At 50.6% G+C, this 13,114-nt stretch overlaps 1 protein-coding gene across 4 annotated transcripts in view; it reads right to left on the bottom strand.

Moving 5' to 3' along the window:
* Nucleotides 1–4,604: 4,604 nt before the first annotated feature.
* SLC6A1 (solute carrier family 6 member 1) overlaps nt 4,605–13,114 on the bottom strand; it is a 40,358-nt gene continuing 31,848 nt past the window's right edge. For 3 of the 4 annotated variants that reach the window (XM_079934883.1, XM_079934884.1, XM_079934886.1), the window contains 5 exons: nt 12,683–12,814; nt 11,728–11,830; nt 10,473–10,573; nt 9,429–9,596; nt 4,605–6,939 (listed from right to left, as the gene is read on the bottom strand). In XM_079934883.1, the coding sequence (XP_079791009.1) occupies nt 6,835–6,939; nt 9,429–9,596; nt 10,473–10,573; nt 11,728–11,830; nt 12,683–12,814 (609 nt within the window). In that variant the 3' untranslated portion in view covers nt 4,605–6,834. The remainder of the gene's footprint in view (nt 6,940–9,428; nt 9,597–10,472; nt 10,574–11,727; nt 11,831–12,682; nt 12,815–13,114) is intronic. The other variant, XM_079934885.1, reaches the window with a different exon arrangement.

Raw genomic sequence — 13,114 nt, 5'->3', positions numbered from 1 at the left:
CCATTCTCCAAGCCCGAGAGATGGGGCACCTTAACCTCCTTGAAATGGAACCACCCAAGTGTGCCCTCCAGGTAGAAGAAACCAGGAAGCTCTCACGGAATATGGTGACCAGGTGCTGCCCGCACCCACCCACCAGGCCCCCAGCCCATCCGGCCAGGGGACCAAGTGCATCTAAAACCCTGGAAAACCGGCGGCCCGCCAGCCCAGCTCGCCCCTGAGCAGATGGACCCCACTCGTGACCCTAACCCGTCACACCGGAAGTAACAGAGATCACTCCATGGGTGCCTCACACTCGAGGGAAGAGACCCCCCCCCAACCTCCACACAGACGACCTGGAGCAACGGCCCCTCGACTACCTGGGGGAACCTCTCTCTGAGCTGAAGCTTCTCTTCCGAAAAACGACCAAAGTGTGACCAGGGAGATTCAGCCCCAGCAGAGCCTCGACGTCAGGGCCCGCTCGCCCACGGCCCAAAGACTGAGAGACCCGTGTTTTCAGGAAAAACTTGACATGTGACCATTATTCTCTTGCTAATATTTGGGCCACGGATCTTAAATTGTCTGGTGTCCTTTGTCTCCAAAAGGTTAGACAAATGGGGGTCGCTCAGGGATACGAACAGTCAGGGCTGAGGCCTGGGGGCAACCAAACGTACCTAAAGGCAGCCGCGGAGCAGTTCCGCGCCTCCACCGGGGCTATCATGATGCCCCAAACCAGCAGGAAGCAGCCACAGAAGACGAGCCAGGGCCCCTCAGCGCCCCTCGACAGTGAGGAGGAGGACGCACGACACAGGGGGGGTTTGTCACCAGCAAAGCCCATTAACAATTCCCGGGAAATAAAAATAGAATCTGGGTAATAAAATCAAGTCTAACCGTTTTTCTTTTTTTTTTCTTTTGTGCTTTGTCTAGCTTCACTTGCTCACAGGGCGCTGCAGGCAGACACTTCGTCAGAGAAGAGTTACTGGTACAAAATGGCGGCGCCGACACCTCCGCTTGCGGGCTGTGTGCAGAGGCACTGCGCTCCGCACTGCGACCTGGAGCCGAGAGCCCCGTGAGAACTCCGCCTCCTCCCCTGCCCCGCCCAGGAGAGCCCTACGCAGCAGCCCCGCCCACGGTCTGTCGGGAAGAGCACGCGCACTAGAGCGAGCTCGCACCTCTCCACGCGCACTAGAGCGAGCTCGTACCTCTCCAGGCTTTGGTCAAAGAAGAAAGCTTTCTTCTGCTTATGAGCTGAACTGGGTCTTGTTCTATTGGCTTGAACAACACCAGGCAGGAGGACCCTTGTTGGGGCCCGACTCCAAAGGGTCAGTACCTTATAGGTTTTGTGGGTATTAATGAGATAGAGGCTAGGCAGGGCTTAATTAGCTAGTGTGTATTGTGAAATGCTGGATTTCAGGAATCAGAAACCAAAAGCGGATCTCTTTTGAGCACTGGCGTGTGATAAACTTCATGCCATGACTAGGGACCCAAAGACGCATGAGACACAGCCACTCCCCTCCGGCCCCCAGAGGTTCGTGGGCCGGTGGGGAGACAGTGCGTGAGCAGAGAGGGGAGGACCCTGCCCCGCAGCTCTGACGGAAGCGAGGGGCCCCCCACGCAGCCTAGGAGGTAGTGAGCCTGGTAGGATCCAAGGAGGTGACTTCTGGGCTGAGACCTGAAGGCTTTCCAGGAGAAGAGGGGCAATTACAGCCATGGGAGTGCATGAGTGAGGAGTGGTCCTGGTCCAAACCAAAGACTGTGTCCATCTCTCCGCCCCCCTCACCCCGGCAGGAACCCCCATCCCCACAGCCCTGTGCAGCGCTAATCAAATGAAGGTGACACCCAGGCCCTTCCTAGATTGTTTGTTTGAATAATTTCACACTTAGAAGTTGCAAAACTAGTATAAAGAGTTTCTGTACAACCTTCACGCAGATTCCTCAGGTGTTATTTCTCCACATTTGCCTGTTTCATCACTCTCCCACTCGACACATACAACACACACATACACATACCACATATGTGTAAATTATTTTTCCTCAATCATTTGAGAATAAATTGTAGACAAGATATTCCTTCACCCCTGAATATTTCCTAAAAGCAATGACATTCTCTTACGTATCCACAACGCATTGATCAAAATCAGGAAATTAACACTGATAAAATATTATTATCTAATCTACATATCGTATTCAAATCTCACCTAGTGTCCCACTAATGCCCTTTATAGCAAAAGAAAAAAAATTTGTTTTCCTCGGCCCAGTGTCTAATTCAGGATCAGGCATTGCATTCAGTTGTCATATCTCCTTCATCTGAAACTCTTCCATTTTGTCTTTTATGACCTTGACATTTTTTTAAGAGCATAGATCGGTTGTTTTGTAAAACGTCCCTCAATTTGGGTTCCTAGATTCTTTTAAACAATGTTTCTTGATGTGATTGGCTACCAACTTTCTCCATCAGAAAGGCTTGGAGTGCTTTTTAGAAGGCAATTCCTGAGTCCCTGCCCGATGGCTCCAGCACCTGCGGGCTTCCTGCATCAGAACGACTTCCTGCATCAGAAAGTTTGAGATGGGGCCGGTGCCTTGTGCATTTGTCTGCCCAAGTAGACTGCTGTGGTGTCCAGTCCTGTGACTTAGAGCTGTGTGGCCTTGGGGGAGTTGCTGTCCCTCTCTGAGCCTTAGCATACTCATCTATAAATGGAAATAATAGCCTGCCCCTTTTTGCAGGTTGGTGGTGGGGAGTAAACAGCATTCCAGGAGAAAGTGCTGGGCAGGTAGAAGGCCTTCAGAAATGTAGACATCCTTTCCTTGTCCCTGCACTCCTGGAGAACTGCTGAGGGGAGTGCAGCTGGCTAGCGGTCTCCAGCTGCGGCTGTAGCATTTGCACAAGTCCACCTTCCCCTGGCAGCCCAGTCAGGATCCAGCATGGTGGAGGTGCTGTGGCCTGGGCAGTCCTCCATGTGGGGCTCCTTTCATGACAGCCGTGGCACTGGGGCTGTCCTTTGGTCTGGCTGACACCATCCCAGCCCTGCCCCATAGTCTGAGGCTCTTCCTACTCAAGCCTCCTTCCTTCTCTCTCTCCTGGCACAGGTGCCCGAGTGTTTCCCTGCTGGCTCCTGTCCTTTCTCCCCTGTACCATTTAAAGACATTTACCTCCCCCTTCAGATCTCTTGCACTTCTAGCTCTGTCTTTGGCGTCTTCTTCTTTCAGACCTGAGCGGACCCAAACCTCAAGGAAAACACCAACAAATCCCCTTGAAAACATCAGGGGACACCTCCAGCAAGCAGGTCTCCGGAGCCCCTGATTTCTCCTTGATCAGTGTTATGATGTTATCGTCTTCATCATGGCTGGGCTCCCCGCTCCATGTCCCCATTAGCATTTATTTTAGCACAAGAAGACTTTCCTTCAAGAGCAAAATATTCAGTCCTTAAATGTATGTGCATCATGATGAGATGTTCTTGTCAGTAAATTGTCCGCCTCCACACTGGCAAGCCCACGTGGCTTTGTGGGTTTTCTTGTTAAATACCATTTGTTATGTATTTCCCATTATAAAAGGTAATAGCCACGTTTGTGGCACAGAGTGGAGGTGGTGGATATCGGAGCTGGTGCGCACAAAAAACGGAAACGAGAAGGGAGCCAGAGCAGGGGTGAGGCCAGGGCATGAGCGTGAGAGCGCCGACACATCATGGGGGTGTCCTGAGGGTCAGCTGAGAAAATGCTTGGGAGGAGTTGGTGCAGGGCCTGCTGCTTAGTGGAACCACAATGGATCTGTTATCATCATCACTGTTGTGACCATCCCCACGGCCAACCGCCCACGGGGCAGCTCCCCCAAGCAGCCCCACAACAGCTCAGTGAGCCTGAGGCGTGTCCCGGGGGAGGGTCTACGGAGGACCATGAAAGGGATGGTTTGCCAGGACCGAGAGGGGAGTAATCTGCTGGCGCTATCATGGGCACTCACAAAGCTGGTCTTCAGAATGGGCCCATCTGAGCATTGATGTGTACCAGGCCCACTCCTACCTCTCCTGCTCACCTGGTTAGTGACTTTCCTCTGATCTCCCAACTCTCTCTTTCAGACCATTACTTCCTACCTTCTCCCACAACTGTATAAGGCTTGTTCCTCTAATAAACACCTTATTCCAGAATACTCATAGTGGTCCTGCTTCCCAGACTGAACCTTGACAGACAGACTTAAGGTGGCAACGTGTCAAAAACTGGTGAACCTGGGTGACTGTTGAACCTTTCTTACAACTTCTCTGTAGAATTCAAATTTTAAATAAGATTTTAAAATTAAATATTTTGAGGAATGAATCACGAGGGAATGAATGTTGTTAACTTAATGTGCTCCTATTATCCTAGTTTTAGACCTTCATTTCGTTGACCACATTTAAGTTTCTTAGAAGAGTGAAAGCACCTCCCTTCGGTGGCTCAGAATCATTTTCTATCCACTCATTCCAAGACTTCTGGGGAAGTCCAGTTCCATGTCCCTGGATTTTGAGCCCAAATCTCTCTCTGTTGGGGAAAAATGTATTCTGTGTATCTCTCGCTGTTTTGATAAAAGAGGCTATTGTGACCCCCACCCCAAAGAACTGAAGGTCTGACATTGTATATCATAGAACCTTTATTATTTTTCCTCTATATTCTTAGAAACGTACATAACGCCCGTGCTCTAGTTATAACACCATTTATAGACATTTAAAATGCATCTTCATGTATAAATATTTTACATTTGGTCCATAGAACAGATAATTTTACTAAATAATACTGTAATATTTTTTAAAACAGGCTCTGTATATAGTTTGAATATGTATATATTACATATATTTTTTAATATAGAGATAGATTTACTTGGTGTTCTGAGAATAAATCCTTATTGCAAAAAAAAGCATATATGATAATACAATATCTTTCCCTCCCCAGGGCAAATACTAAAAAAAGTTACACATATTCACAGTTCTCACAGTAATTGTACGACACATAATATTGTGCTATATAAGTAGGTTTGGATGGAAATCAGTTAAGGGATTTCTTGCCAAACATCTCACTTAGATTTGATTACAAACATTAAATACGCTGCATTTGTCTTCGAAAGACTTGTTCTTAGTTTCAGAATGAAGAACAAAGAGAAAGTTAGAAGTCTTCCTGCCCTTATTCTAAAGGAATTCACACAAAGGATGGGGGCTGGGACCATGAGACACAGTGAAGGGTTCCTTTTGTTCTAAACCCTATAATTTAACAATACATATGCATTTTGATCCTGGATTCACCAGTTGGCATTTGGGATGCCTTAGTAATGAGACTATTTTACAGATGACTTCAGGAAAAGCTTTTAGATTTCCTACACAATATCAAATGAGACCCTATGTACCAAGCATGAGGATGAATGTACATATGTGTGCATTTATATGTGTACGCAGACTTTTTGTTTTTTCTCTACAAGAATGTGCTTAATATTCTGAGGGTAATACCTTATTGCAAGAACTGGTATGCTGGTCACTTTTGGACGAGGATGACAGATTAAAAAACCCACAGTCACAGTTATTTACCATAGTTATTAAGGATTAGTCGTAAAACACAACTCGTGAGTTAACTAGCTAAGGAGTACAGGGCACAACATACGATTTGCTACATGGGAACCCATGTTCCTGGCAAATGAGAAGCGCTGAGTTGCTGGAGCTTGCAAGAAACTGTCTTCACCCGATTTGCTGCCACCACTGTGGAGCCCAGTTCTGGAACGGAACAAATACTACTTCCCAACGAAGCAGCTTTAATCTCGGAAGCACTTGGCGGGGCAGGTCTGGATTAACACTAGCTCCTCATTTACTGGGCTGGCAGATCTTAGTGGCAGTGAGGAGATTCTCACCGGGGGACTTCAGGGAAGGGGAGAGGGCAGCAGCCTTGACTGGGGTTGCAGTGAGGGAGACGTTTTAAGAAGGAGACAGAAGGATCACTGGATCCACTTTGCCTCAAGGACAGAGCCTCACTTTGATTTCCTCTGCAACTGTTCTGTGCTCTGCAAAGCCGGGCAGCCTAGGAGAAACTGGGTCTCCTGATTAGGGAATTTCCCCAGCGGGATCTGAGGTCCCCGGAATGGTGATTAAAAAAATCAGTTGTGCTTGTGGCAGTTTTCCGAGGAGCAGCGCCCATCGGGAACGATCGCTGTTGGGCCAGGCGCAAGCAGAATGGCGTGGTGAGAAGCGGGGGACGGGGGGGCCAGGAAAGCTTAGTGCACAGATGCTCATTCCGCCGGGCGGCAGGGAAACAGGACACTGGGCGGAGTGCTTGAGAAAGCAGTTCTGGGAATACCGAAGGGGCTGGGGGTTGTCAAGCTGCCTCGGGAAGGAGAAAACCAAAAAATGAAAGAGCTCTGCTGGCTCTCTGCTCTTAAGAGTGAGCTCTCCCTGGAAATGTCCATTATACAAAATGCCCTTTTCATGTGCACAGAGCAGTGTTCCGACGGAACCGAACTCCTGCCAAGTCCGAGATAACAGTCATGGGTTTCGGCAGTAAGAGAACAGTCAGGAATACAACTAAAAGCCAGGAGTGCGCGGCCTCTCCGCATCACACTCGCTGGCGGGATAAAAATGATCTATCACAGCGGTCACACAGGCCGACTGCTTGATGCTGATGGGGCCCAGATTAAAAAGGTCACCAGCCCGCAGGTGCTGGAGCCATCGGGCATCTTCTTTGCCCACGGCGGGGCCCACGGGGGTGTGACTGTCCCCACCTCCCTCTCTTTGCATGGTGATGGTGTCTGGACTCGCCACTCGAGGTAGGTTGAGATAGACGGTATCTTCAGACATCAAGTGGTGGTCGTGTACAGCCAGGGTCGGGGTGAGAGTGTGGGTGGGCGAGCCGCCCTGCACCCCTAGATGTAGGCCTCTTTGCTGGCGGAGCCGCTGGCCTGCGGCTGCTCTGGGCCATTCTCGGGGCGGACAATGTCTTCGCTGGGCTGGATCATGACCTGGATGCGCTGTGGACAGCAGGAGGATTCAGGCTGGGAGGGAGGGGGGCTGGCCTCTCGTTGGCCCACCCTCTTCTCAAGTCTCCCCTGTTTGTTCTGCCTGCGAGGTGCTCCCAGGTGCCAGCCCCCTCCTGCACACCTTCCAAAGCTCCGCTGGGCCACACCCACTCCCTCTCACTTGGGTCCCTGCAGTAACTGCCCCCAGCCCTCCACTTCCATTCCTGCCCCTAATCCCCTTCATTCTACTCTCAACACCCCAGCCAGAGGGGGATCACATCCCTCTGCTCCTCAGGACCCCACGAGGGCTCCCATTTCACCAAAGTCCTACACGGCCCCACAGGATCTGGCGCCCATCACTGCAGACCTCAGTGTTCTCCCCTCAGCCCCTTGCTCTCTACACTGCAGCCACACTGGCCTCCTCACAAGCACCAGGCAAGCACCTGCCCCAGGGCCTTTGCACTTGCCGGACCCTCTCCAGGGACACCCCTTTCAGACAGTGACACAGCTCAGTCTCTGTCTCCTTAGGTCTTGGCTCAGCGTTATCTCCTCAGCGAGGCGTTGCCCAGCACCCCCTACACCCTCTTTCTCCATATTCCTCATCCCCATCAAATGTGACTTTATTTTGTTAATTGCTGATCTTCCTCTCTCAGAATGTAAGGTCCATGAGGGTAGGATTTTGCTCATGGCTGTGTCCCCAGCACTGACAATAGTGTCTGGCACATAGCAGGTGCTCAATGCATGTTTGCTAAAGGGGTGCAACCTCCCCACCTTCTCTGCACACCCGCCCTGCCATCCTGCCCCATCAGCACTGTCCTCAGACGAGTCTTCCCTTTCCCACCGCTGGGCCTTTGCACAGGCTGTGCTCCCTTCCACAAATGCACCCCTTCTGCCTCTCTGCCACTCTCAGACCTGACTACCTTTTGAGACACAGCAGCGAATCATGGTAAACAAAAGTGTTGGACCTGGAGTTGGAAGAAAGGGCTGTTAAGGCCCCAGCTCTGCTAATACCTGACTGCAAGGGATGGGGAAGCAGTTTCCCCACCCGGCACCTCATGTGCTCTTTCTGTGAAGGGAGGAGGCTGGCCCAGCAACTCCAGGGGCTGCGCACAACACGCCACCCCTATGATGCAGACCTTACAGACCCTCCGTCTGGCTCTGAGTGTGTCTGGCAGGGACATCTTGGTGGGCAATAAGGCTGAGAGGCACAGATCTAGGTCCTCCCAGCTGTGGCCTTCCACCTCCTCAGTGAAATCTCCCCGGGCTACACTTACTTCATCAATGTCTCAGCACCTGGACCTCCAGCACTGCCTTGTTTCACTCAAGAATTCAATATAATTTAACAAAGAGCTGACGTGGACCTCACATATGCCAGTGGGTCCCTGCTGGGGGCAGCGTGCCTTACGTGAGGTCTAGAGTTAAGCTCTTAACACATCTGATCCCACCCTTACCTGCTCTGAAACCTCAATGGCTCCCCATTTGCCACTGGATAAACTCAGGATAAAGTCCAAAGTTCTTGTCCTGATTTTCAAAGCCCTTCATCATCTGGTCCAACCTTCTTACATTCCCAGCCTCATGTCTTATCACCTCCCTGCACCCCTCCCCACTCTACCCTCCAGCCTCACTGATCAGTTTATACCCCTGGGACTTCTCTCTGCTTCTACTTTTATTATTTATTTATTTTTTAAAAAATTGAAGTAGAGTTGATTTTATGTTAGCTTCATGTGTACAGCACAGTGATTTGGTTTTATATATATGTGTGTATATATATATGTACATACACATCCTTTTTCAAATTCTTCTTCCTTATAGGTTATTACAAAATATTAAGTATAGTTCCCTGTGTTATACTATGTCCTTGTTGTTTATCTATTTTATATATAGTAGTGTGTATATGGTTTTTTTTGTTGTTGTTGTTGAATTTTTTGCGGTATGCAGGCCTCTCACTGTTGTGGCCTCTCCCATTGCGGAGCACAGGCTCCGGACACGCAGGCTCAGCGGCCATGGCTCACGGGCCCAGCCGCTCCGCGGCACGTGGGATCCTCCCGGACCGGGGCACGAACCCGTGTCCCCTGCATCGGCAGGTGGACTCTCAATCACTGCGCCACCAGGGAAGCCCAGTAGTGTGTATATGTTAATTTCAACCTCCTAATTTATCTCCCTTTGGTAACCATAAGTTTGTTTTCTATGCCTGTAAGTCTACATCTGTTCTGTAAATAACTTCATTTGTATCTTTTTTTTCCCCCCTGCTTCTACTTTTAAGTCTGGATAGTCCTTAGTTCTCTTCTTTGCTGTCCCCTCTTTAGGAAGCCTTCTCTAACCCTCTATAATGCAGGAGGATGTCTCCCTGGTTCACCCCAATCGTGACCTCTGACACTCTACTTTCACTGGCTATCAAGTTGTCTGTCTCCCCAAATAGACTGTGCTCCATGAGTGTAGGCGTGGTGCCCAACAGAGTGGGGAAGGGGCCCAGCGACAAGAAGGGTGAAGAAGGGACTTACCTGCTTCAGGGAGCCCTTTAAGGTGAGGAACATGTAGGCCATGTACCCCGGGATGAGGACCATGGAAGACAGGGCCATGAGCCAGCCCACACCCTGGCCCCACTTGGGAAAAACGTAGCTTCCCATGGTGAGAGGGGTCATCTGCACAGCACTGAAAATGAACACACCCTGGGGAGGGACAGGAAAGAGGAGGGAGGCAGGCAGTCACCCAGGCTGGACTGCCAAGGCCCCTCCCTAGACCCTGCAGCTGATAGGTCCACTGCCCTCTACCCCTGCCCTGGGGCTGACCCTCACAAGGGCCCAGCATCTTGGGAATCCTGCACCCAAGGCCACTGCTAGGACATAAGGTGCCTTTGTGTATAACAGAAGAAGCCACTGCTTCCGGGAGGACCAACAGAAAAAGGTGCCTTCTCAGTGGCAACCAATAGAAAAGGGCATCCCTTCTGGGAAAGCCAATACGAAGAAGGTGCCCCCTCTGGAAGGACCAATAGCAAAAGGTAGCTTCTCCGGGAGGACCAACAGAAAAGGGCATCCCCTCCTCCAGGTTAACCAGTTTGTCAAGCAGAACAAGGGTGGGAGGTCGCCCCGAGTCGGCCATTGGCTGAGTGTCCCTGTGCAGGACACAACATATGCAGTGGCCCAGCCTCACTGCAAGGACCTGGGCAGCCCCTCCCAGGCCTGCTCGTGCCTCGGCTTCCCCTTGCAGGAGGGAACGAGGGATGCTGAGGATAAGAAGCCTCCCCGAGTGACTGGTTTGGCTTCAGAATCAGGTTTGAGTGCAGCACCAGCCCACTGGGTGATGCTGGCTGGTGAGCCCCAGTACCGACAGCAGTCAAGTGGGGCAATAACGCCTACTGTGCTGATGTTTGAGGATGCTGCAGCGTGTCTGGTACCATGCAGGGCACAGAGTAGATGCTCAGCACAAATGAGAGAATAGTATTCCTAGGGAACAGAGGTCTGTGGGTCTCTTCCCCCTGCCTTTGGCTCCAGAAGTGTCTCTCTGGACCTGAGTCACCCCAGGGCCCGGTCTGGTCCTGCCCTTACCGCCACAATGATGGGGGTGAAGAAGGACCAGCAGAGCTTCCACCAGATGCAGGGCCTGGAGCCAACCATCTCTTGGATGTTGTCATAGAATCGGTTGACACCTGTGACAATTGGAGCAAGAGCAGGAGGGATGGGCGAGCCGTGGGGACTGCAGGTTCAAGGCCCCGACCTGCTGTTTTGTCACAGTGTGACCACGGGCAAGTCACCTAACCTCTCTGAGCCTCAGTTTCCTCATCTGTAACATGGGGCTAACGCTCTGGGGTGGGGGTGGGGGTCCTTATTAGCTAAGGATTCAATAACCAAATCCCCCAGCAAACGAGTTGTATGGGAGAGCAAGTCACCTGAATGTGAAAACATCCACCAACAAAAGGATGTACTTACAAAGAGCATCCCCGTCACTCTCAGTGTCCCTCCCACCCAACATCTCTCCCAGCCATTCCTTCAAAGCTTTGCTGGGCAGGGGTGGTTTTCCCTGCTGATCTGATGCATAAGCAACTGGTGATGGATTGCAAATTGCAAAGAAGAACTGCCAATCTTGCAAAAAAAACAAAACAAAAAAACCCACTGCAGATGTCCTGAAGTTCATGAGAGTGACACTGGGCACTGGGCACTGCTCAGATCATCAGCAAAGTCACTGACAGTGAGGACCTGACAGTGCTAGACCAGTTAGAAAGCAAGAAGAAAATGATGAGGAAGGGTGAGGTGGCAGGACTACAAACAACATACACAGAATACCAAGGACCCAGAGGGACTCTGGAGAACACTTCTTCCAAAAACATCATCTTGCTGTGACAACCAAAGTGCCCGGAAGGACAGCCTTTTCACTATCACGCAGTTGGGTCAGGAAACTTAGCCCACAAAATCAACAAATAAAAATCATCATGTCCTACATTCTAAGATAGTGCATACTTTTAATTATAGCCTAGCTTTTAAAAATATTTAACTTTAGAACTTTTTTATAGTTTCAGTTTCCTTTTTCTCGATAAAATCTCAAAGAGGTCTTTTATGGCAAAATTTATGAAGAAATTTTGACTCCCATTTTAAATGAGTTTATTTAACTCTTCTTCTTATGGTATCTTCTAAACATGGGACGTCCTGTGCTAACTTCATCGAACTGCAGTGAGGACCGAATAAATTAATGTATGGAGAGGGCCTGGTGCTCAAGTCGTATTTACTGAATGATGACTGAAGAAAGGGATGAATGAATGAATGAACAAATGAACGAGGGAGGGAGGGAGGCGGGGTTGGTGCTTACCATAAAACCAGGAAATGGAGACGCATTCAAAGAACACGAGGAACAGCAGGCTCATGCCACTGGCGGAGTAGTAATCAAAGAGTTTGAAGACGTAAATGCCCCCCTGCGAAAGCAAAAGAGCTGAGAGAGGGTCCACTTCCCCGGGGGACCAGTGCATTCAGTTCCCGGTCAACACAGGCTGTGTGGGTTGGGATTAGGCTACACTGCATCAAGAAGGCTTGAGGGTAGATGAGAGGAAGCACAGAGGTCTTTGCGACCCTGCAAGGATGTGGGCATGGACTCTGGGGAATGGGAAGAAAATGCCCAGGTGGCGGAGGGAAATGTCCCATTTCTGGGAGGGCTGGAGGGCAGAAAGAGGAGCTGGTCATCTGAGCCATCTGTTCACAATGTTAAACCAGTCATGTCTCTCTCCAGAAGCTCTTCCATAGTTTAAATAAGACTGTAATGTAATATATAAAATGTAAAGAGATATAAAGTAAAATAAAATAAAATAAAATAAAATCCAAATGCCCACCTGGAAGGTCCTGCATGATCTGGCTCTGCAGCCACTACCTACTCCCCCGCTCCGTCTGTCGCTACCACGCTGGCCTTCTTTCCGTCCCTCAAGCTTGCCAAGCCCATTCCCACCCCAGGGCCTTTGCACCTGCTGTGCTTTCCTCCCCTAGCTAGATCTTCCCCTGGCTGACTCTTCCTCGCCATGTGAGTTTCAGCTGAAATGTCACTTCCTCAGAGGGACTGCCCTGACTACTCTGTCCAAGGCACCGTCCTTCCCACCCCTGCTGTTCATTCTCTGTCCCACTATCCTCTGTTCTTCATGGCATTTAATGATCTAATTTGCATGTCAGTCTTGTCCACCAAAATGAAAGGTGGGATGGGACAAGGCTGGGGCATAGAGGGCCTGGGAGTGGCCCCGGGCAGGCAGCAGCAGAGGTGTGCCAGGTGCTGACGCGCTCACCTGGGTGATGTTAGACAGGCCGATCAGGTAGGAGACGATGCAGACGGCGGCAATGAAGAGCTCCCTGCGGTTGCGGAGCAGCCTTGGGTACTCATCCACCAGGGCAGTGATGAAGCCTTCCACGGTGCAGAACTGCGGGGGGCGGAGGTCAGCCACCCCAGGCAGCCCCAGCCCCACCCACCCAAAGCCTCACCCTGTGGGGACGGCAGGGCCAGGGGAACCCTGGGTTCCAGGCCTGACTCTCCCTCTGCCTCCCTCTGTGACCTCAGGAGAATCCCTTCCCCCTGGGCCTCGGTTTCCCCATCTGGAAAATGCGGAAGGTAGCTGAGCTGATCCCTGAAGTGTCATGTGGTAGAACATCCCGAGGGTTTGAAACTCTTGGCCAGCTTCTAGGGGGCCTAAGACAATGGGCTCCTCTCCCTGCTTGGTCCT

Source organism: Stenella coeruleoalba, assembly GCF_951394435.1.
Source record: "Stenella coeruleoalba genome assembly, chromosome: 10".
In the NCBI taxonomy this organism is placed as follows: Eukaryota; Metazoa; Chordata; class Mammalia; order Artiodactyla; family Delphinidae; genus Stenella; species Stenella coeruleoalba.
Note: the sequence above shows the minus strand (reverse complement) of the source record. Positions and strands in the feature narration are given on the sequence as shown.